This window comes from Alligator sinensis, unplaced genomic scaffold (assembly GCF_000455745.1).
Source record: "Alligator sinensis unplaced genomic scaffold, ASM45574v1 scaffold1164_1, whole genome shotgun sequence".
Taxonomy (NCBI): domain Eukaryota; kingdom Metazoa; phylum Chordata; order Crocodylia; family Alligatoridae; genus Alligator; species Alligator sinensis.
This window is the reverse complement of record NW_005842225.1, coordinates 725,855-748,236: the sequence shown is the minus strand read 5'-3', so window position 1 is coordinate 748,236 and position 22,382 is coordinate 725,855. Positions and strand designations below refer to the sequence as shown.

At 59.8% G+C, this 22,382-nt stretch overlaps 1 protein-coding gene across 1 annotated transcript; it reads right to left on the bottom strand.

Annotated features, from left to right (window-relative positions):
* Positions 1 to 10,097: 10,097 nt before the first annotated feature.
* AQP8 (aquaporin 8) lies at positions 10,098 to 19,299 on the bottom strand. The gene is made up of 6 exons (XM_006027148.3): positions 19,185 to 19,299; positions 18,274 to 18,531; positions 14,056 to 14,182; positions 13,071 to 13,285; positions 11,996 to 12,130; positions 10,098 to 11,596 (listed from the first exon to the last, which is right to left on the bottom strand). The coding sequence occupies exons 2-6, from the start codon at positions 18,522 to 18,524 to the stop codon at positions 11,554 to 11,556; spliced, it is 771 nt and encodes a 256-aa protein (XP_006027210.1). The 5' UTR covers positions 18,525 to 18,531; positions 19,185 to 19,299; the 3' UTR covers positions 10,098 to 11,553.
* Between the last annotated feature and the right edge of the window lie 3,083 nt (positions 19,300 to 22,382).

Genomic DNA, 22,382 nt, shown 5'->3' with positions numbered 1-22,382 from the left:
GTGCCGGCAAGAACGGGGAGGGCTTGGAAACCAGGAGAACACACCGCACCCTGGCCGGACTCACAGTTCAGCCACAAGTCCAGCCCGGGCACCGAGGGTTTGGCCCTGCCACTTGCAAATCACATTACCGGCAGCATGAGGTGGCAGAACAAGCCAAGAGGGGCAGTTTCCAGAGGGGGTGGGGGAAGGCACCAGCACGGCACAGCCACATCCGCAAGCTGCACGAGCCCAGGTCCACCCCAGCCCGGAGCCGTCGCGACGGACCCGCTCTCCTGGCCAGGAAGCGCGGCAGGAAACTCCCCCAGGCCGCGGCCTGTATCTTATCATGAAAAGGAAAGGCAGAAGGGGTAGGGAAGCGGGGACAGGGATGAGATCATGCTCGGATGGGGGCCAGTGCTGATAATTTGGGGTCAGAGGTGCTGGTTTTGTCCAGGACACGGCTCCCCGCGGCAGCAATGAGACATCCCCACAGCCAGGACGGCCCTGGTGCAGGAAGCAGGCAGGACCCAACCCTGCCCCATGGGGAGGCCACTTCCATAGCGGGGCAAGGACACTATCGTCACGTGTACGAGCACCCACCGAAGCGGGTGGGAGGCAGCCTTGAACCTCCCTGCTGCCGGGAGGCTTTCACTCGTCCCCAGCAGCAGGGCTGGATCCAGAAGGACCTGGACCTTGATGGTGAACGTGACCTTCCCTGTCCCAGCAGGGCAGGCGAGCACCAGGGCCCCCAGCCAGCCCCCTGGGACTGCACATAAGGGGAAAAAGTCAGCTCGCAGGGTGACAAGATGAAGGCAATGTCTCCAGCCAGCGCCACCTCCTCCCCAGGCTTCCCCTATTTCTGGGGCTCAGCTCCCTAGCACGTGCCCCCCAGAAACATCCCCTGGGACAGCTCTGACCCCCTACAGCTGCAGGACGAGCCAGCTGAGCACGGGAGCACCCCGAGGAAAGTGCGGGGAGGGGCAGGGGAGCAGGAGGGAGGGAACCAGGTCCTGGCAACTTGCTTCAGCTTTGTGGGTCTGGAGCCCATTCGCTGCCCTCCCCTTGGCAACAGGACGGCTGCTGTTATGCATTTATTCTTCCTCTGGAGCAAACAATGCTCCAAGCCCAGCCAGAAAGAGATCTGCGGCAGAGGGAGGCATCCAGCACCCGGCCAAGCAGCCTGATGGAAAACTAGAAACCGCCTCGTATTGGAAAGGCTGGAATCCAGTGGTACCGACTGCCCCAGGTTGGGACTTAACGAACTCAGGTCGTGCCACACGAGAGCGTGCGAGCCGGGGGGGGAGGAGGCCAAACGAGTGGAAGCAGAAAGAGGGGTGCTTATTTAAAAATCACCCAGACTGGCTTGTAGGTGTATTGCGGCAGAGAGCGCAGCAGCAGACCGACGGCCACGGGAAGTGGGAACAAGGTCGTTCTTTTCCTGGTGGAAGAGCGATGGCCAAGAACAGATACGGCAATCGTGGAAGACGATCGTCCTCGACAGCGCGGGATTGCCGGAGGGAAGGCGGCCAAGAAGAAATGTTAGGAGAAGGGGTCGTGTTATGTTCACATTGACCTGTCTGTGCTGGAAGGCAAAGCTGCGGTTATGAAATGGCTGGCAGGGGGGTGACAAATATGTGCCGAGTTGATCTATGGTTTGATGCTTTTATAATAAAAAGGTGCGCCGTGACACACATACCGAGGCGCAGCGAGGGGCAGGGGCAGCGGGGCATGACAGCAACGCAGCAGAGACACCCACAGCGCACATCAGCGCACACGGACATGCCGGGAACGTGCCCTGCCAGCCCCCCGAGTCCTGCTCTCCAGCCTGCAGATCTCTCCCCCCGCGGAGCAGGGGACTGGCGGTGCCCCGCTCTCTGCCGTGCATCGCAGCAAGCGCAGGAGCCGTGCCCGGCTGCCTGGCAGCAGTGCCCTGTGCAAAATGAAGGGTGCTGTCAAAACTGCATCATTAGCAGCAGAAACGTGCCCCATCCGCTAGCTCCCGAGCCAGGAGTCTTGTCCTCTTCCTTGCCGCTGCCTGTCTGCCGTGCCCCGCTCCAGCCCAGGACGAAGTACCGCGCCATTTCAGCAGCAGCAGCTTTTCCCAGATGAGACACCCTGGGCTATGAATGCCCCAAGCCAAAGCTGAGTTTGCAGATGAGGCTTTAGCCCTCCCTCCCCCTGGCACACCTAGCGAGGCTGGGTTAACGATTATGGAGCTGGGCCAACCAGACATGGAGGGAGGATGCCACCCAGAGAGCTGCCATCTGATGCTGGCATCTCTTCTTCCGTCCCAGGGCGCACGGCGGCCCATGGTCTGCCTCCTGGCTCTCCCGTTCCCCTCCTTTGCCCACAGTGCAAGGCAAAGGAAGATGCAGACAGCAGCAGCTCCTGAGTGCAGCAAGGCTCAGAGACTGCGCAAGGGCAGGGCTGAAGCTGCCACGTCCACCTGTTTTTTCCATTTCATTTCCAAGACAAATCAGTTCTGAATTAAGTTCCAAATTTCATCTGAGCAGAGCTCAATCATTCAGGTCTGTGTGGTGCTACCACTTGCAAGTCTCCTCCCTCCCGGGCTGGGGCTTCAGATACTCCCAAATCCATGGCAGGCATCCGACGTGCAGGCCTGGAGGTCTTAAGAGTGCAGATGCCCCTAGTCTCGCTTGCCCCGAGCCAAAAGGCTGAAAGAGCAAACTGCAAGGAGAGCCCAAAAGCAATCCCCCATCACCATACATTGCAAAGCTGAGATCCTTGCATTTGGAGGCAGCCTGCCTCCAGCGCAAGGGACAGGCCTTCACCCTTCCTTGCGGCCTTGAACGAGTCCGTGTAGTTAGAGGGTATCCCCCATAGCCTCTCTCCCACACGCTGCAGTCCCACCCCTCTCACTCCACCGCAGGCTGGGCCCAGGAGCCTCACAACTTAATGCTGGCCCGTTCTTCCCATGTAACACGCAGAGTGGGAAAGCAGCCATCTCCCGCAGTCGGGCCATGGTCCGTCCTTGCTCCAGCACCGTTCGAGGTGGTGTAGAAGGAGCCTTGCCAGCGACAGAGATTAGGACAAGCACAGAGAGCCGTGCCATGGCCTGAGCCGGCGCTGCTTCAGCTCCCCCAGGGTGTGGGAACGACGAGGTGGCAGGGACGGGCAGGAGCAGCCCACGGGTCATTATAGGGCTCGGAGCAGCCGCTGGGCAGCAGGGTCTCAGAGGCAAATCCAGGCGCGCCAGCCTGGCAGCTGGGTTTCCAGGCACCCACGCAGACAGCTCCCCCAGCCCCAGATCCATCCCAGATGCTTCATGGATTTCAGTCCTGATGCAACGGAGGATGATGCAAGCTGCAGGGATTAAGTCACCGAGTATTTCCAAGGCTGTTTCTTCCAGTTACGGACCAGCAAAGGAAACCTTAACACAGTAGCAGTGAGAAGTCCCAGATGCCTCCTGGGGCTGGGGGGAAGAAGTGGGACCAAGCATGCTCTAAAAAGCCTTCATCCGTCATCACTCCCCGGCTGCAGCCAGGCACCTGGCATCTGGATGTGTTGCCTCTGCAACTTCTTGGGACTCCGAGTGCCAACACCTAAGAGCAATTAATAGGGAAAAGGCTTCCTCCATTTGGAATTAGTCCCTTAAATTTCACTGCCAGGCCCTTCGTCCTGGCCCAGGCACTGACGGATGCAGTGAAAACACCAGCCAGGAGCGCTCGTCCGCAGAACGCCCGAGAGCAGGCGCAGCGGTCACTGCTCCGGGGACCCCGAGATCACCGTGGCAGAGCAAAGGAACGGGACCGGTGTCTCCCTAACGCCAAGCGACGAACACAGCCACGCGCTCTGCACCCTCCGGGCCTGCGTCTCCAGGCCAGAGCGACCCCCACGGAGCTCTCCGCGCCTCCCGGGCTCCTGCACCGGCTCGTGGGCAGCATGCGCAGTGGTTTGAGCACCCAGTCTGTATGTGCAGCTCCAGAGGCAGCTCACGGATAAGTCCCTGCACCTCTCAATGGCTGCAGACACAGCCGCCACCTCCCCACTCAGCAGCTTGGAAACTTTCGCTCTCGAGGATGTGTTTCCTTGCTCACTTCAGGGTAGGGACGGCCTCTTGGGAAGCTGCTCCATAGCCCGGGCCTGGCCCTGGACAATGGTTTCCTCCCCTCCCAGGTTAGGAGATGAAGCCCCGTGTACTGGGGCAGGAAGAGGGAGCCACGAGAGAGCTATGTAACCCGTGGCTTCAGCTGGTGTCGGATCGTCTGCCAATGCTTCGACAAAAGGGCATCAGCCCCAAGCAGGGGGAGGCTGTACCGAGGTAACCCGGGGCCAGGCCTCCCTCCCGCCACGCAGAGATGCAGCCGTCTCCCCAGCCCGCAAGTGCTGTACGTCTGCCGTGCCCTTTCCCTTCCACCCCGGGCACTCAAGCCCTTCTCCAAGCATCGGGGGCAGGTTGTGAGGCTGAGCTCCCTCCTGCCTTGTCAAAGAGGTTAGCAAGACGCCCATTTCCCAGGTGAGGAAAGCAAGGCGCTCCCGGATCTGTGCTCCTAAACACAAGAAGAGCTTCCCTCTGGAGTGGCACCCACGCGACTAGGACCACCGCACAGAGACAACAGTGCGAGACACAAACGCCACCAAGACCTGCAGATGCTTCCTCTGCCTGAAGAAGGGTGTTTGTACCCGAAAGCTTGCAAAGCAGGTTTCCAGCTATTTGAGTTGGTCTAATAAAAGATAGCAGATTTACCCAAAGAACCTCGTCCGCCCAGACACAAGCGCCCGCACCTCCAAGAGTGGCGACAGCGTGCTCCTCTCCCCGCAGCACCCTGCACCTGGGCACAACACGGCTGCTCCCCTAGTAGGACCCCTCTCCATTTAGAGGTCCAGTGCACCGCTAGCAGGTTCAACAGGGATGCATGGCACTTCTTATTCAAAAGTAGGAAGTACCACGCACCCCTGCATTGGCATGGGAGCTGAAGCCCTGCTAATGACACTGGATGATGTTGCACAGACGGGACAAAGCTGCCAGGCTCCAGATGGCACCTGCTGGAGCTAAAGCCCCACGGGCCCTGTGGCTGGGCAGCAGCGTTGAGCAGGGAGCTTTGTGGCCCCATCCGGCATGTGACCCCAGCCCCCGTGGCTGGCGGAGGATAGCACCCCGGCCTGGGTTTGCTCCTCAGGGCCCGACGGCTGGTGTCTCGTGGGTGTTTGACCTCCATGCTCCAGCTAGCTTGGAGCATGAAGTGAGCAGAGGCAGGGATCCTTCCATCATGGGAGGCAGGAAAGAGGTGGAAAGAGAGACTCCAGGACAGGCCGGTGACTGAGACCTACCGCCGAGGCCAGCCGGAGAGCTTGAGGGAGAGGCTGCATGTGCACGGGGAGGGTCTTTCTTTCTCTTTCCAGCCCGGCCCCAAGAGCCCTTTCCCAACAACAGCCGGGCTGAGACGAGCACGGCTGTGCACAACTGTCCCACGTTTAACAAAGCAATCTTTTCTAACGAACACCAGCATCTGTGGGACTCTCTCGGCCTGCCCTGAAAGGAACCACCTGCCAGGAAGACCCTCGTGGCGCGCACAGAGCTGGGAGATCCCCGTTCTGCACAGGGCTGGGAAGCCCTCGGGACAGAAGGTTTCTGGGCTGTCCTGATGCTCTGGGGATCGGCGCTTTGGAAATGCACAGGGGGAATGAGCAGGATGGGCCCCGCGCAGACCCTTCCCCACCTTTCTGAGCTGTGTCCTTGGGGGGCTCTGCCAGCACCCCGGGACCGGCCTACCCAGAGGAGAGAGGCACGTAGCAGTGCGCGGGGGTCAGCAAGTGTCAGCGCCCAGCTCTGTCCCCGAGGACAGCCCTGGAGCAGCCCCTCCTGTAGCACGGCACGCGTGTGCACACGTGTGCTGACTCCTGCTCCGGCTCCTGGCAGGTGTGATTGAACCCAGATCCCAATCATCTCTGCTCGCTCTCTGCCTGCCTCATTTATTAGCCAGGGCAAGCTGCAATTCGTGCAGCTGGGAGCCTGCTCATCCCTCTGCATTCGTGCCATCAGTCATTGCCATAGCAACCAGAGGGGATGGCACGAAGGGCATAGGGAGGACGAGGAAGACCTTGCTCACTCCTCCTTTTCTCCCAGGGCCCGTGCCTGGATCCAGGCCCACGAGCCTCCTCCCCTTAAGCATCCCAGGCACTGAATGGACCCTCTCCCCCTTCCTCCCTGCTGTTCGGACAGTTTGGGCGTCCACGGTGCTGGGTCCAGCAAGGCAAACCCCAGTTACAAGCGGGCAGAGACAGCCGATGTGCTCCCTCCCAGGAGCTGCCGTATTCCAGGGGAGATGACCGGCACAGGACTGCTCAGCCCCAGCTCTGGGGAGAGGAGCTCTGCTCCTCCCAGCTGCCATGAAACAAGGACTTGGGCCCAGCACCGTGCTCCTGGCTCTACGGCCAGCCCTTGACCAGTCTCATTGCTCCTGGGGTGCCTGTGCGCCAGCTGAGCGCGTGGCCCCAAGGAAAACAGCTTGCATGTTGCAGAGGCAGCTCCTCCGGACAGGATCCAGCCCCTGGCTGCAGAGCTAACCGGCGGTGGGAAGCACCTGGCGAGGGTTGGAGCCCGCAGCTCTGTGCAGAACAGGGCTTGGCCTTGGAGGCAGCGGGCACAAAGGTGGCACTCACATGGCAGGCAGCGGGTACGTGCATGTCTGAGGTACCTGGGCATGGGGTCCAGCTGCCACAGAGTCTTTCTCAGCTGCAACAATGCAAGCGGGTCCCTGCTTCCAGCCCCGGGTACCGCTGTCTCGTCTTCCTGCTCCACCTCCGAGGCAGCCCCGGGTGCATTAGGAAGGGGACCGAACCCCCAGCCTCGGCCTGGCAGGTTGTGTGTGGGGCTCGCAATGGACCTGCAGCCACTCAAGCAGGCCCTGCACAGTGGGTTCTCAGGGCAGCACCGTCCAGTCCAGGGAGACACCCGACTACGGCATTAAACATGACAGCAAAACCGTCTTCCTGGTGCCTCCGAGCTTCCCCACGTGAGGACGACCGCTGCCCAGCCCGGGGCCCTCCCCAGCACCCATGCACAGGACCCGGGAACGGGGCGAGCCGGCCGCCAGGCTGGAGGAGCAGCTCTGCAGGGGGCTGCAAGACCACCGGCTCACGTCCCCATTGCACGGAGGTCGGGCGCTTCCCGTCTCAAAGGCCAGGGCACGGCTGCCTCGGCGCACAGGCCCCGTCCCAATGGAGGGGGGAGTCTGAAGCGGAGCAGGAGGCTCTGGCCTGTCCTGGGGGAGCACTGGGACATCGTCACCCAGCAGGACGTCACCCCAGGGGCTGGGGAAGAGAGGACCGATCCTTTACGCCATCGCTGCCGGTGTGCCAGGAGCCACCCCCAGGAACGGGACCAGCACCCACCGCCCCCTCCCCAGTCATGCTATGAATAACTGAGCTCAAATAGCTCCTGAGTCACCGCCCGCTCACGCTGGGCCCTCCGAGCTGAGGCAGGTTCGGGGGAGTTTCAGCAGCACGCGACATCCCTGTGGCATCAGGAGATGCATCAGCACCCGGCGGCGGGAGATGGAGCCCCGATCCCGCAGCCCAGCCGGGCTGAGCGGGCGCTACCTCTGCAGCCTGGCACCGGTGCTACCAAGACGCGTGCCCGACTGGCCACGGACCGGGGCAAGCGGAGAGGGCTGGAGCGGACATCCCCACAGCCAAGGCGATGAATAAAGCCTGGGGCTGTGATTAGACAGAGCGAAATGCCCAGCTGCTGAGTGAGGGCAGAGCCTAAGAGTCACGCCAGGCCGCGGGGCCCCATCCAACCTCGTGCCCCACGTGCTCCCCGCACCTGCCCCCTCCCTCGCGCTGGGAAGCCCTGTCCCAGATCCCAAACGCAGCCCGGCCTGACGCAACCGTAATTGCAGGGCAGAGAGACATACTTTACATCTTCAAAGCACATGAAGTGCTCGGAAGTTAATTGATATTTAATTAGCATAAATTAAGCATTTTAATAACACTGAGGAAAGGGGGGAAAAAAAAGCCCATTGCACTGCTCCAGATGCTGCCTGACAGATTAAACAGGAGCACGCCAAACACATCAGCGGCAAAACAAGGAGGCTGGCGGAGGAGAGGGCAGCCGGGGTGGGTGGCTCTGTATTTGCCGTGCTCTTGGCTGGAGCTTGCGGCCACCCCTTGCAAGTGCCCGTTTCCCCGGCGCTTCGTGCAAGTAGAAGAGGAAAGGAGCTCCTTCCCTGTGCTCCTCTGCCTTGCCAGCGGTCCCAAAGATGCAGCTCTTTTACAGACACCCTTTGAAACCACGGTGGGGCCTGGCAAAGCCCGGGCCATGTGGGAGAGAGAGCCGCCGGGTGAGAGAGCCGGCTACATGAACGTGATAACAGCAGGACGATGCACGCGGCATCCTCTCTGCTCCTAGCACAACGGCAGCGGCAGGGACATGAAAGGAGCAGGGCTCCGAGCAGGCGCTCGGGAGAGGCTGCGATGCTGGAGGCGCCGGAGGGCTCGGCCTCCTCCCAGGGGAACAAGGGGCTTGCTCCCGGCCAGGCCTGCAGCTGCCCACAACAGGGCCCCGGTCCTGCCGGGAGCGGTGTGCTCAGCCTCCTGCCTGGGGTTGAGGCGAGCCCTGCGGGCGTCCAGTGCGGGGTCGGGGCCTGCACTGCCCGGAGGAAAACTTCAGCCCAACTTTCTCCCTCCAGCCGATGCTGCAGGGCTCCCGGCTCTCGCAGGGAGAGGCTGACGCCTTGCTCGATGTGGTTGGGCTTTTTTAAGGGTTGCTATGGCAACCATGCTCGCAGCATCTCCGGTCGGTGCCATGCTGCTCGCCGCCTTCTCTCCCGAGCCAGCAGCTCCGACGGCTGCCAAGACCCTGGCCACAGGGAGAAGCTGCAGGCTGGGGGCTTGCCACGGGGGGGTTTTCCTTGCTCATCGCTTTTCCTACCCGCTTCCGCACAGGCCAGCACAGGGCAGGGCAGCCGCCCAGGTGGGGACGCAGCTCACCATGGAGCAAGCCGGATGCGTGCGTTCATGGCCCCCAAAGCCCCCACCCGGCGATCTCAGCCGCCTCTCCAGGCAGTGCCTTCCCGCATCGATTGCCGAGGGCACGTTGGTCCGGTCCACCCATGCCCTGGATGGCAGAGGGGCCAACCCCCATTGCACGACACGTGCACAAACAGGGCCGCAGCTGGACAGACAGCCACCACCTCCATTACACCTGCCGTGTCAGCCCAGCACCCGGGCACTGACACGGGGGGCCCGGGGGTGGAAGAGACACCCCCATCCTTTAAGACGGGACCAAAGTCACACGCACAAGCGGGCTGGGCCGTGACGGCAGAGGCTCTCGCGGAATAAGGGTGCATTAACAAGAGCAAAGAGACAAAGAAGGAACATGGAACCAGTAGCACCCTGGTGCAAAGTCAGCGCAATCCCCCCGTGCAGCCCCAGCTGCATTGGGACCTCTGGATCCACCTCCAGCGCTGACGGAGGAACCGAGCACAGGAGGAGATCCTCCTACTTCAGTTGGCCCAGCCCTATGCACACACACATGAAGATGCACACGCACGTGCACATGCACAGAGCCTGGGTGACAGAGGAACACCGAGGCTATAGGTTGCATTGCAGGAGAGGGGTCTTCCTTCCACTCCTGCTGCGCTCAGCCTCTGCCCCTCTCCTGCGCCTTCCCATGCCATGCCCAGGCTGCCCTCCAACACCCCAGGCCAAGGTCCTTGCTTTGCCAGCCCGACCTCCACCCAGGCAGCGTGCTCCGGGCAGCTGCACAAAGGGTCTCTAAGGGGCGGCAGGTGCTCGCTGCCAAGCCTCGTGGATCTCTACTGAGCGGAGGTGGCAGGTGCCACAACGGGGCCAAACTCCAGCATGTTTCTCCTGGGAGCGGCACGTGGCTCTTCTCAAGACAACGCGCCCTGCCAGGTTTCCAGCGCTTCCTCTCGGACACGTGAGCACTAGATTTTCTCAGTTAAATGCCTGTTGGGACTTAGCGCTGGGAAAACAACATGTTTTTCTCTAACCTTGTTCTTGGAAGCCGCTCAAGCGTCTTGGCGGAAACTTTCCAGAAGGATCCAGCCTGTAGCAGGCACCTGGCACGGGAAACTGGGGGCCAAACCGTGAGAATGTGAAAAATCAGCAGCAGCACAAAGCCTTCCTGTGGCACCGTATACTTTATTGGCTAAGACATCCCGCCGCGCCTTTGCGGAGCAGGTCAGCATTGCTCTTCCCATTATACGGATGGGTAAACGGAGGTACAGAGGGGTGAAATGATTTGCCCAAATCCACACTGGGAGGCAGTGGCAGAGTTTTGCAGGGCACAGGTACTGGATGCCTACAAAGGCTGGAGCCAGGCACTCCTGGCTTTCAGCCCCAGCTCCACAACCACAGGGCTCCCTGGCTCCCGCACAAGCTCGGGCTCTAATTTTCTGTGCAAACCTTGTGCACCGCCAGCATGGTGGGTCTGTCACCAGCACATCTGAGCACCGCACAGCCTGTACGGACACTGCTGTTCTCCCCGTTGTACAGGTGGTGACCTGCACGGGTTCACAGGTGGCATGTGGCGGAGCAGGGACTCGAACCCACGTCCCTGCAGCCCCGGGCAGGTGCCCTGGCCCCCGGAGCAGCGTGATGTCTCCCGAGATGGCAGCTAGTGACCTGCTCCCTGCTGCAAAAACCGCTCCATGCATTCGCAGCCACAAACGCCACGAGGGGCTAGGACAGGATGAGGCCTGGCCCCACGCAGCCGCATGTCCCGATGGCTCAGGACCGTTTGTTCCAGCATCCTCTGCTGGCCGGTCCCCGCACTAGCAGCGCGGCGATGCAGGAGTCGGCCCCGTCGCAGGCAGGAAGCGCAGGAGCGAGTGCGACGTGGGGGCTGGAGAGGGGAGCATGCCTGGCTCGGGTGCCGGGGGTGGAGACCTCCTTGCCCGTGGGCCTGAGCCGATACTTCAGCCCCTTTGTTCCCCTAAAGAGTTTCGGGATCAGCCACCTGGCGCTGGGGACTTCCCTCATTGCTCTGCGTTGGCTCACCACATCGGGCTGACAACAGGCAGAGCTGTCAGCCGGCGCTCGGAGCTGGCAAGAGCCAAGCCAGGACCCCGTCTGCCAGAGGGGTGCAGCGACAGGGTGCCTCCCGCAGCTCGGGGGGCCTGGCAAGAGCCGGGAGAGAGCTGCGGTCCCCGGAGCAAGAAGACGGAGCATCCTGCAGGCTGGAGAGGCCGAGGGGCAGCGTGTTGGCAGAGCTGAGCCACTGCAGAGCAAGTCAGTCCTGCCGACCCCTCCTGCGCCGCCCCGACCCTCTCCACGCCTGTGCTCCGGGCTCCAGCCGCGGCTCGGCCTCGTCTCGTTGTGCCCGCTGGGTTGGCCAGTGCCTGGAGCTGTGGGGTGCAGCCACGTAGCCCCGTCCTTCAATGACAACCCCGCAGATTTCCACGGCTTCAGAGGCAAGTCCCCCCCCAGCCAGCGACATGCGGTTCCCCCCACCACGCCGGAGATGCCACAGGCCGGCACGGGGTCAGGCAGAGCTTTCCCGTGCCAAAGTCCGGCCCAGCTCCCGACCAGCAGGCGCTCGCATGGGGCCACGGACCCAGCCGAGGCACAGTCCCGCGCCCGGTCTCACTTCAGAAACAGGCGGATTTCCCTGCCACCGATCAGGAGCCTGGAGGGAGGAGAGCAAGGGTGGGTCAGCGCGAGTATCTGTGCCCGGCTCCTGCCCCAGCCGACATTTTCCGGCAAGCGAGCGGGTGGCAGACCGGGATCCCAAATGAAGCCTGGCCCCACAAACCCCTCTCACTAATGCTTCTGGAGCCCTGAGACCTGGCTCGGGGTCAGAAGAGGCTGGGCAGGCCCCCGCAGGGTGTTGGTCCTCCCCGCGGATGGTGCTCAGACCCCTGCCCAGGCTGGAGCCAGGAGCCAGGATGGGCTCCGCTGTTTGGTACGGGAAGGGGGACCAGGCAGAGGTGACGGCTGCCGGGGTTGGGACACGGGACCCCTCCACTCCCTGGGCAGACCGCCCTCCTCCTCCCCTTCCCGCCGCGTGCAGCGTCTCAGCGCCTACCTTATCAGCAGTCCGGCGATCAGGCTGGCTATCATGGGCCCCACCCAGTAAAGCCAGTGATAGTCCCAGTAGTTTGCCACCAGCGCTGGCCCGAAAGCTCTAGCAGGGTTCATGCAGGCCCCCGATACAGCACCCCTAGGAGAGAGGACACAGGAGCCGCCGGTCATCCCGCTAGACCAGGACGCCGCGGACACGTCGCTTCCACTAACAACCGGCTCGGCCACGAAGCCCGGCGAGCTGCCCCGAGTAGCCAGGGCTACACAGCAGCCCGCAGTCCAGGGAGCCGGGCCCAATGCCTCGGCTTGGCGGATGCCAGGCTGCATGCGTCCGGCCAGCCCTGGCGAAACGGGCCTAGCCCGAAGCGGAGAGCGTGGAGCTGGGGGGTCGGTGCTGGGATCGCGGGCCGGAGGGAGCAGCGGGCGAGGGGCGCTGGTCCTTATCCCTCCGCAGAACAGAGACGCTTGCACCTGACCCGCCGTCTGCGAGCACTGAACGGAGAGCTCCGCGTCCCACTAGAGGGGGCCCTGCCTTAACCCAACAGCCATTAGCGTTCATAATTGCCGGCTCTCGTTATCTCCTTCCAGGGACGGGAGAAAACGCAGCGTGCGCTCAGGCCGAGCTGGCTGGGCCTTTCCTCCTAACAGCAGCGAGAGCCCGCGGTGAGAAACGGCTCCCAGCAAACCAGCTGCGCTTTGCCGCGGGAGCAAACGTCGCCAGCTGGGCTTTTATCCGCACGCCAGGACCCAGGGAACAGCTTGGCCTGGCTTGAGACACCCGGCCGGTCGGTCCCCTAAGATCAGCTTTACTGACACCTTCCTGTGCGCTCGCGTCACAAGCTCCCCACTGAGATTTTTGGCCGGTGCACGGTGCTGGACAGTCATAGAAGGGATTGCTGCGGTCAGACCGCACGCAGGGGGCACTGAGGGGGCTCAGGCTCCCCCCCGCTGTGTTTCCCACCGTGCCTGGACCTGAACAGATACCTGTCTGCTCTAGGGACCGCGTTCAGGCTCCCTTGCTCGCTGGCAGACAGCACCCACGGGCTGCCCAGGTCTCTGGAAAGGCCAGGCCCACTCACCCGGCCAGGATGTCCGCCGTGACCGTGAAGCCAATGCAGAAGGGTGCCAGAGGGGTCTTGGTCTTCTCATTGATGGCTCCCATGCAGACAGCCAGGACCAGGAACAAGGTCATGACGATCTCGCCCACGATGGCCGCGGGGATCTGCTCGTCGGACGTGATGGTGGAGAAAGCCCCACCTGTAGCATTGATGTATCTCTCACCCGACGTCATGGCCTAAGAGGACAAGGCTTGGACTTATTACCGTTCCACCCTCTGCATCACGGGTGGTCGGACACGTGTGCATTCGCAGCACCGGGAGAGGTCGTGTCGGTCTACTCCCATCATTTACTTTCTGAAAGTCTCCTCTAACTGCTTGGCGTACATCAGCTCGTTCACACAGACCCTCAGCCCTGAGATAGTTAGCAGGGAGCTAGACCCCATCGATCCTAGCAAAGCTAGGAACGAATTATCCTTGTGTATCTGCCTAGTGGTTTCCAAAGGGCTGCTTGGGAATTTATAAACGCTATTGTAGCCAGCAAAGGATGTGAAGGCGGTTGCAGAACAGAGGACGCCGAGATCCCTGCGGCTGCAGAAGAAGTTTGCATGTGTCCTATGTAACCAGCCCTTGCCGTCGAGTGCCAGTGAACAAGCCCCGGGTACCAGGGACAAGCACATCCCCGTTGACGACAGGCAACCCTAAACTCCCAGCAGGGAAGTACTCGGCCAGCACCATCAGGTGAGTCTGCAGGAGAGCGGGTGTCAAACCCGGGCATCCTGGCAGAGTCAAAACCAGAAGGAAGCCCAGTGGGGGCTGATGCTGGATCGCGCCCCTGCCCGCTTGCTTAGCATTGCTCCTGGCCTCATCCCAGCATCGTGGGACAAGCTGGTATGGAGCAGGGCAGAGCCCCCTAACCATGCCCTGCCCCGCAAAGGCCTGTGCCCATGGCCCCCCTCAGATTAACCCTTTCTGCTCCCTAGCAAGCGTACATCTCCGAGGGCCATACCTTTGCCAAGGCAGCACCTATCGCCCCTCCGCACATCTGGGCAACCCAGTAAGGGAGGAGCAGCACGATGTTCAGCCCACCGATCAGCCACGCCGCCAGGGAGACAGCTGGATTGAAATGGCCACCACTGCAATTAATCAGAGAGAGTCGTTAAGAGGTTCGGCCCTTGGGTCCCATCCCGCCAGGGCTAGGAAGTTGGCCCCCACATCACACCTGGGAGTTGGGTTCAGACCTCTTTAAACATCGTGGGTTTTTAAACCCAATGTCCAGGCAGGTCTGGGCAGTGTGTGCCGCTCGGAGGCTTTAGCCAGGCTAGTTCTGGGTGTGGGATGGAGGGGTAAAACCAGGCGCCACACTGGAAGCTGGCAAGATGTCACAGAGAGCTGCAACCTGACCACACCGCAGCTCGGGGCGGGGGGTGGCCGAAACCTGGATGGGGCGGAAGGGAGGTCGGGGAGACGGTTGCTGCCGGGCAGAGGAGGGCTTGCACGGACAGCTCCCAGCCTTGCACCTGCAGGTCTCGCAGCAGCTGACGGTGCCGTCGCCGCTCAGCTATAAATACCCCGGGCGAGCTACCACGAGAACGCGGCGCTGCGGTTTCCTCTAGCGAGGGGCTGAGGAAGCAGCCGCCGGGGTCAAAAGCGCTCTTCCTTGCTGTCTGCCTCTGCTCCCCCGTCAGGCACAGGCCGCTCGAGAGGCTTTGCTGAGGGCCAAAGCCGGCATCCCGCCTCGGTGCGGAGCGAGGGCAGAGCCTGGCCTGGAGATGCCCTGCCCCGCTCCCACTGCAGACGGCTGCTTAGCAAACCCTGCGTAGGCTGCCCGGGTTTGGGGCCAGTAGAAGGGCAGGGCACTGCAGGAGACCTGCATCAGATCCCCTGGTCTGCTGGCGTGCCTTCCCGGGACTCGGTATTCTGATCTGTGGAATGGGGATAGCATGGGCAATACTGGCCTCTCGCACCGAGCGCATTGGAGGGAGTCCAGGGCTACGGCCAGCTGCGCGCATCTGCACTGCTCAAGCTAAAACCATGGGTGGACGCAGGCACAGAGCCATCCCCCTAGACGGGACAGCGGCCGACCCCCCTCGCAAGGGCCGCGCTGATTTGACCCCGGCGCTCTCTGTCCACTCTGGTAGAGCCCGCTCCTGCGTCAGGGCCTCTATCGCCTCGCGTGAAGCAAATCCTAATTCCTTTTAATTAAAACAGATTACCAGGGGGAACGCTCATTAACGAACCCGCTTCATAACCAATAAATCCTGATAATAAATTGCTGTTGAAGCCGCTGAGTCGGAGAGTTTAGGAACTATGATTATGTCTTATTCTTCGGCTTTAATTAAAGAGCTATCTTGTGCGAGGAGCTGAAAGTGCTTGTCTTGTTTAGCCTAGTAAAACAAAGGCGGAGCAGGATCTGATTGCTCTCCATAAATACACCAGGGAGAAGCACCCGGGAGGGAGAGGAGCTATTTACACTGCAGGACAAGCAAATGGGAATTCGCTGGCCCCGAGACATGGGCTGGGAAGCAGAAGAGAAAGCCTCGCGACTGGAGCAGCGAGGCTAGTCAAGCGGGAGGATTAGGGCTGGCTTCTCCCAGGCCCCGTGTCCGATTCCTCCTGCAGCTGTGGGCTTCAATGGGTGCTACCTCCGCGGGTGAATTCCCACATCATCCTGCTGCGGTGGCGCTGAGCGTGTAAAGGATGGGCCTGATCTGGGGGAGGTTTCCTGGCTGGTGCCGTACTCTTTGCAGCGCCTGGCCCCCATTGGAGGAAGCACATTGGGGTTTGTGTCACAAGAGGCGAGGAACGGGGACTTTAGGACATGCTTCCAGCCACCGGCGCCTCTTGTGATAACTGCTTGTCTGCAAGGAAGGTGAAGGCATACAGGGTTCAAAGCATGAGGAAGGGGAATGGACCGTCAGCTCCTTTGGGGCATGGGCCTGAATAATCAGGATTGAGTTAAAGCCCCCCAAAACAGGCTGCAGGGGGAAGCGGTGACCTCAAAAGGTGAATTTCCCACCTGTTTCCAGCCCAGATACACGAAGTGGTCTTTGGCAGAGGTGGCAGGGGCTGGCACCGCGGGGCAGCGTGCTCAGGGTGGAGGTAAATCAAGGCCAACAACCTGCACCCCAGCCAGGGCTGCTGATCCTCGGGGACCCCCCAAACACCTCTTTTAGTGTGTCAGACTGGCTCATCTAACCACCAGCGTGCAGCGTGCCAAGTCTACCACTGCTGTTGCAAAGCTTGAGCCTTATTTACCTCCTTTCCTCTGAATCCGGCAGCGGTTACCCGAGTGCCTGGCTTTCCCTGCCAACTTGCCTATACATTAACCCACACACAGATAACGCTGAACGCACACACGCACGCACAGATAACGCTGAACAATAGCCAGTTAATAATAAGTCACAAACCCCGGACTGCAGCCTAGTCTGCGGGGGGCAATGCTAATCAGGACAGCCCTGTTTGCTCAGCCTTGTTCTGTCCTGCAAACAAACTTCCCAACCTGATTTAGTCAGCACAGGCCGATGCCCCTGCTAAATTATTAACCTCGCACCCCATGACCTGCTCCAAGCCAAATGACCCCCAAGGTCCGCCGCGTAGTGCAGGCACCACCTGCTCCGGTAGCCGTGAACCCGGCGGAGAAGCATCCTTTTCAGGGACCACACTGCGGAGTTTCAGTATCTCCTCTCCATCCTTTTTGGTCACTGGACAGCCTCAAGCAGAGGCCGCGGACCTAGTGTCTGCCCCGCAACACCTCTCTAGCCCTCATGGAAATAAGTATCATGCTATAATCACCTCCAGCGCCCTGCAACATCACTTTGAACGCCCAGGCCAAGTCCCCAGCTAGTGTCCACCACATTGCTCCAGAAAGAGCACCGGGCAGATACTCCTTTTGCTCTGGCCTAGCGGCTTTGCTGGAGGAATAAACAGAGACCAGGTGAAATCTTAAGCAGCTGGAAGGGAGGCCCCTGTGCCAGGGCAGGCAGCGGGCCCAGCAACTGGAGCAAACAGAAGGGACCAGATCCTGTTTCTTCCTGCAGAGCGAGTGGCCCAGCTGGGACCTGAATGCATCCTAAAAACGTTCACTTCGTAGCCTACACATTTGCTCCCCGAGCACCTGCAGAGGGATGCATCCGCCGGTTTGAAGCATCTCGGTGCTTTACTTCTCCTTTCTCCCATCGGTCTCACGGCACGAGGCAGCATGGGTGGGTTGTCCCTCATCAACAACATCCCCGTTGCCCCCTCTCCCTGGAGGTGCCGACGGCTGGGCAGCCGCCCCAACCACGACAGACTGGAGTGGCAGGGCGAGAAGGTTTTTACCTCGCACACTGAACAACTGTGATGTGGGGAGCACGGGATGGGAAGCCCACAGTGCCCGGAGCAGCTCTGCACCCAAATCGGAGCTGGACAGGGCTCGCTTAGAGAACGGCATAAGTGCCAAAAAACGCCCTTTCAGACAGACCCAAATGACTCCGAATTCCGGCCCAAGCCGGCAGATATCCGGCTAGGAACAGGACGCTTTGAAGAAGCGGAGAGGTTTCCTTCAGACAAGACTGACTGAGGTGTTTTGGGCTTGTCTTGTGCTGGAGTTTTTCCCTCAATGCCTTGGTTTGGTCATCAACCCCAGTGAATCTCCTAGTCAGACTGTTCTGCTCTCCAGCTTTCCGGACCTCAGTTTGCTGAGCTGTAAAATGGGCATCTGACCAGGCACCTGCCTTTGCAAAGCTCTTTGAGAGTGAGCCACCGGGATGGGAACCAGTGCACCTCAACTCTGTCCCAGGCTCTGCCACTAACCACGCTGCACGCTGGTGGCTACCTGCTCTGTGCCTCTGCTTCCCTCACAGCCTTTATCCCCTGGCTCTGTGTGGGCTGCAGGCTCTTTGGGGCAGGAGCTGCCCATGGACAGCCCCTTGCTCAGGGTACCTCTGACCTCAGCCCAGCTGAGGTACCCCGAGCAAGGGGCTGTCCATGGGCAGCTCCTGCCCCAAAGAGCCTGCAGCCCACATGGCTCTCAGGTCACTACCGTGGGGCAAGCCACCAGGATCCTTAGCTTGGGCAAGGATTGTGAGAATCGCAAAGAAGAGCATTTTTTGCAAAATATGGTAAAACAATAGAATTGCAAGGAGCAATGGAAAACAAGTGAGGCAGGAGACACAGCAGCCTGTCTGTCTGCCCACCCAGCAACAGAAGTGCCCCCCTCCACCCCAGAGCCACACAGCCCCCATACCTGATATTGCCCAAAAAGGCGATGTTGAGCCCCAGAGCCAGCCCATGCGCCAGCGCCGGTTGCAGCCGCCCCGTGCTCTCCACGTTCTCGATCACCGAAGAGCAGCCGATGAAGATGAAGAGGGTAGCGCCCAGGAGCTCGGCTATGCAGGGCTGGACGTACACCTCGTACCAGTGAGGTCGCAAGGGTTTGTGCTTGCCCTCGATTTCCACCTCCTTTATGGACATGCCGCCAAACTCTGCATCAGCCATCGGCGACCTGAAACCAAGCAGGCAGAGCTGTGAGGGGTGGCTGGGCACGGCCCCTGACCTGCTGCAAAGGTGGCAGCCAGCAAGGGGGTCAGCCCAACAGGGCATGAGCCCCCCAGGGTAACTCTTCCAGGGGCTGCAGGCTCCGAAAGCAGGGAGCGCTCGGTTTCCGATCTTCACAACGTGCTGCCACAAGGCGAAGGCACGTTACGCAGCCCGGGAGAAACGCAGGCTCTTTCATTCCCAAGTCAGCAAAAAGGAATGGAAAGGCAGAAACCCCCTCTGTTTTTCTAAGGCAATTATTGTAGAGGGGTTTTTTTGTAAAATATATATCTATCTATATAGATATATATATAGATAGACATCTATAGATAATCTATATATATATATATATATATATACACACACACACACACATCTCTCTCTCTATATGTATATATGTCTGTGCACACACACACACACACACCTCTTCTAGTCACTGATCATTGCCTTCTTAACCCACCATAGGAACCCATGCACCCGTTACGATACTCGCACCTGTGGAAAGGCGCTCCGATGCACCTGTCTGCAAGGCATCATCGCCCTTAAAATCCCTTGTCTCTTAGCCCTGGCCCCAAATACAGGGTTTAAAACTCAGTTCATCCATTGCGTGGAGGTACTTACGTTTGGAGGGTGCAGCTCTGCCCCAGGTACTGATGCCAGCAAAACCTTGGTAGGTAACGAGTGCCGGGCTCCTTGGGGAACGGGTTGCTTATCTCACGGGAACACCCGAATGCTCCCTACCTGACCTGCACAAGGGGGTGGCTTTTAAAAAATTGGACTGGATTTGCATTGTGAAAAAAAAAAGCAATAAAATGTGATAGGCCGGCCCATAGATGTGTCAACGGTATTTATCTCCATGGCTCCATGGTTCAAGGATTCGTTAGGGAACCCTGCCAAGTTGGAGAATGTGGCTTGTTTCATAGTTTGAACTGCTGGGGACACGCCGTGTCAGAGGCACAATTGGCCTGACGCACTGGGCACCTTGGGCTGGGTTTTGTTGGAGCTAAGCAGTGCATGAGATTGCTGCCTGGCCGGGAGCAGGGGCCTGAGCAGTGCACGTGCCGGGGCTCTTATCCCTTGGTAAATCACCTGCCCATCATTACATTCATGAAAGTGGCTCCAGCGAGAAGAAAAATAGCCCCTTTGTGCACAACTGGTCTGGGCTGGTGCCCCTTGCTCAGAAAGGTTCCCGGCAGCTCTCAGGAGCTTTGAGCAAGGAGCCGATCCAAGCCCAAGCTGAACTGGGTCGAGCTACCAGAGCCTCGGCTGGGCTTTGGGGAGCATCAGAGGCTTCTTTATCCCTCCGTGAGTGCTGAGGGCCCCTGACAAGACCAGTGTCCTCAGACAGCGCGAGGTGAAGAAGGGCTTCTCCCCATCTCCTTGCTGCAGGTGGGGACCTGAGGCACGGGGAGATTAAGTGACTTGCCCAAGGGCACACAGGAAGCCTGTGTCTCAGCCCTGGACCACACCCAGCTCTCTGAAGCCCAGCACTGAGTCTCCTCCATGAGACCATGCATCCTGCCTTGCCAGCCGCTGCACCTCCCTCTAGGGCTCAGCCACCGGTGGAGAGTCCCCGGCCCACGGGTGCCCATTGCAGGCTAACATGGATGGTGAAAGAAATGCAGCCCCCCAAGGTGGCAAAGATCTGGGGGCACGATGCTGGTACCTCTAGGATGCCCAGACAAGAGGCAGCTGCTGTGATGAGAGGTGGATACGGGCAGGAGAAGCAGGCCTCGAGCAGACCACTCGTGCCTCTACCCCAGCGGGGATGTCAAACATCCGGCTGGAACGTGAGCGCAGGGCTGCCCTGCCCTCTTGAGCAACTGTGTGCAGCTTCGACTGCTTGTGGCGGGTAATTAAGGAGCCTGGTTTATGGATCTGTTTTCTCTGCTAAGTAAAGGTAAAGAATCCCAGGGAGGTTGTTACGAGGTTTGCACAAGGCTGCGGGGACGGGAAGGAAATTTCCACTTGCCCGACTTCAAGGGATGGGGCAGGCTGCGGGCACCGGCGGGTCAGCACGGAGAGGACAGAGGCAATCCCTGCTCCAGCGCAACTAAAGCAAGATCCAGCTCTTAGTCACCTCTTCCCTGAGACCCCGAGTCTTTTCATCCGTGCGCAGCAGTGGCTCTCAACCTCTGTCGACTCCAGGCCCGCCTTGGAAAATGCCAGCTCTTTGCTTTCACTCATTTTTCACTATGAAAAAATAATAGAGCGACTCTTTTATCGCAGAGCCCAGATAGCCCAGAACAGGCCAGAATGGCTCCGACACTAGGGATTCCTCTTTGAAATCTCAGGGTCTACTTTGTTTGGCACACCTAGCTGTGCCAGTAGTGCACGACACCCCACGACAGCCCGGTTGAGAACAACTGGCACTAGACAAATGAGCGACAAGCGAGGGCCGATTCAGGCAGCCTGGCTGGCTCATCTTGCAGGCCCAGAGGAAGCGGTAGCACCCAGAAAGACGCTCCTGCCCTCATCTAATGAACAACAGCAGCGCTGCGCCTCGACTGGGGCTCTGCGCCACCCCGGCATCCTGGCCGCTCACCTTCCCGCAGGAAGCACCCCTGCATTATTGCTTAGATAAGGGGTATTCCTATTTGCAATCTATTTGAGAGCCTGAGCTGCCTTCAAGAGATTCATGCTTGCTTCCTGTCTCGGGATAATCTGTCAGAGATAAGCAGAAGAAATGCTCAGGACTGGGCCCGTGCGTGTCATTAGCACATCTCAGAGCACTCTGCACGCGAGGGCCGTGGCATCAGTCTCATTTTATAGAGGACCTGGGAGGCATAATGACTTGCCTAGGGGCTGTGAGCAGGGCAGTGGCAGAGCCAGGAGTCAGGCTCAGGTCTGGCAAGCACCACTGCAGTGCACTATCCACGAGGCGACAGGTATGGGAAGGGGCCAAAGCAAAGGGATGGATCAAGCCAGGGCCACTTCACCGGAGTCGCCGGGATCACGCGAGGGCGCAGCTGCTGCAGAGGGGAGAAGAAAGAGACCCCTGGAGCCTTTCCAGCAGCAGCGATGGCTTCAGGCCCCTCTAGGTCCCAACTCCCACGTGGGATCAGCGCAGCAGCCTTGCCTTATTGAAGGCTTTCCTTCTGCGTTCGGGGAACCGCGGTGTTTTTGGAACGTGCTGAGGAAACGCTCTGGCGTTGCACGACCGTCACTATTGCTCAGCGCAGGCTGGGAAGCAGAAACACGACAGAGAGGGCAGATCTGAGGATGATCTCGCACGGAATTTCACACGTGAGCTCAGCTCCAAGTGCTATCCAGAGTGCCCGAGTCCAGCAAGCTGAACTGGACTATCCTGAGACCAGACGCTCTGGTGAGACGGCAGCACTGCTGATGCCCGATCCAGCCAGGCCCCTTCCCAGCCCAGAAATGCAAGAAAAGCATCAGGAAACAGTAAAGTCATTGTCCTCTCATCCCTCTGGGCCTGTCACATCTATCAATTAAAAGACTAAGTTCTTCCAGCTGGAAAATCAGGAGACGGCTGCTGTGGGACACCAGCCTTCACAGCACCCCTGTGCAGACCCGTGTCCGGCCAGCAGCCACAGCAAAGCGCCTCCACTGAATGAGGCAGACAAGAGTCTTTGGGTAAATGTGATCATCTTTTATTAGACCAACTCAAATAGTTGGAAACGTCCTTCTTTGAACATTCAGGTGGATTACAGGGCCCCATTCAAACCACTCACCCACGGTAGTTACTGCCCACTTCCAGGCCAACAGAAGTTTTTCCAAATAAAGTTTTGGGGGAGTCAAAAATTGCTTTCTTTTGAAAAACTGGTCCATCCTGTGGGAGAAAACCCCATTTTCCAA

What these genes read in the sequence shown, in the direction of transcription:
- AQP8 (XM_006027148.3), bottom strand. Translation starts at nt 18,524, where the DNA reads ATGGCTGATGCAGAGTTTGGCGGCATGTCCATAAAGGAGGTGGAAATC. An exon ending in GCCTTTTTGGGCAATATCAG is followed by an intron (nt 14,183 to 18,273) that starts GTATGGGGGCTG and finishes GATTAATTGCAG; the next exon opens with TGGTGGCCATTTCAATCCAG. An exon ending in TAGGTGCTGCCTTGGCAAAG is followed by an intron (nt 13,286 to 14,055) that starts GTATGGCCCTCG and finishes TTGTCCTCTTAG; the next exon opens with GCCATGACGTCGGGTGAGAG.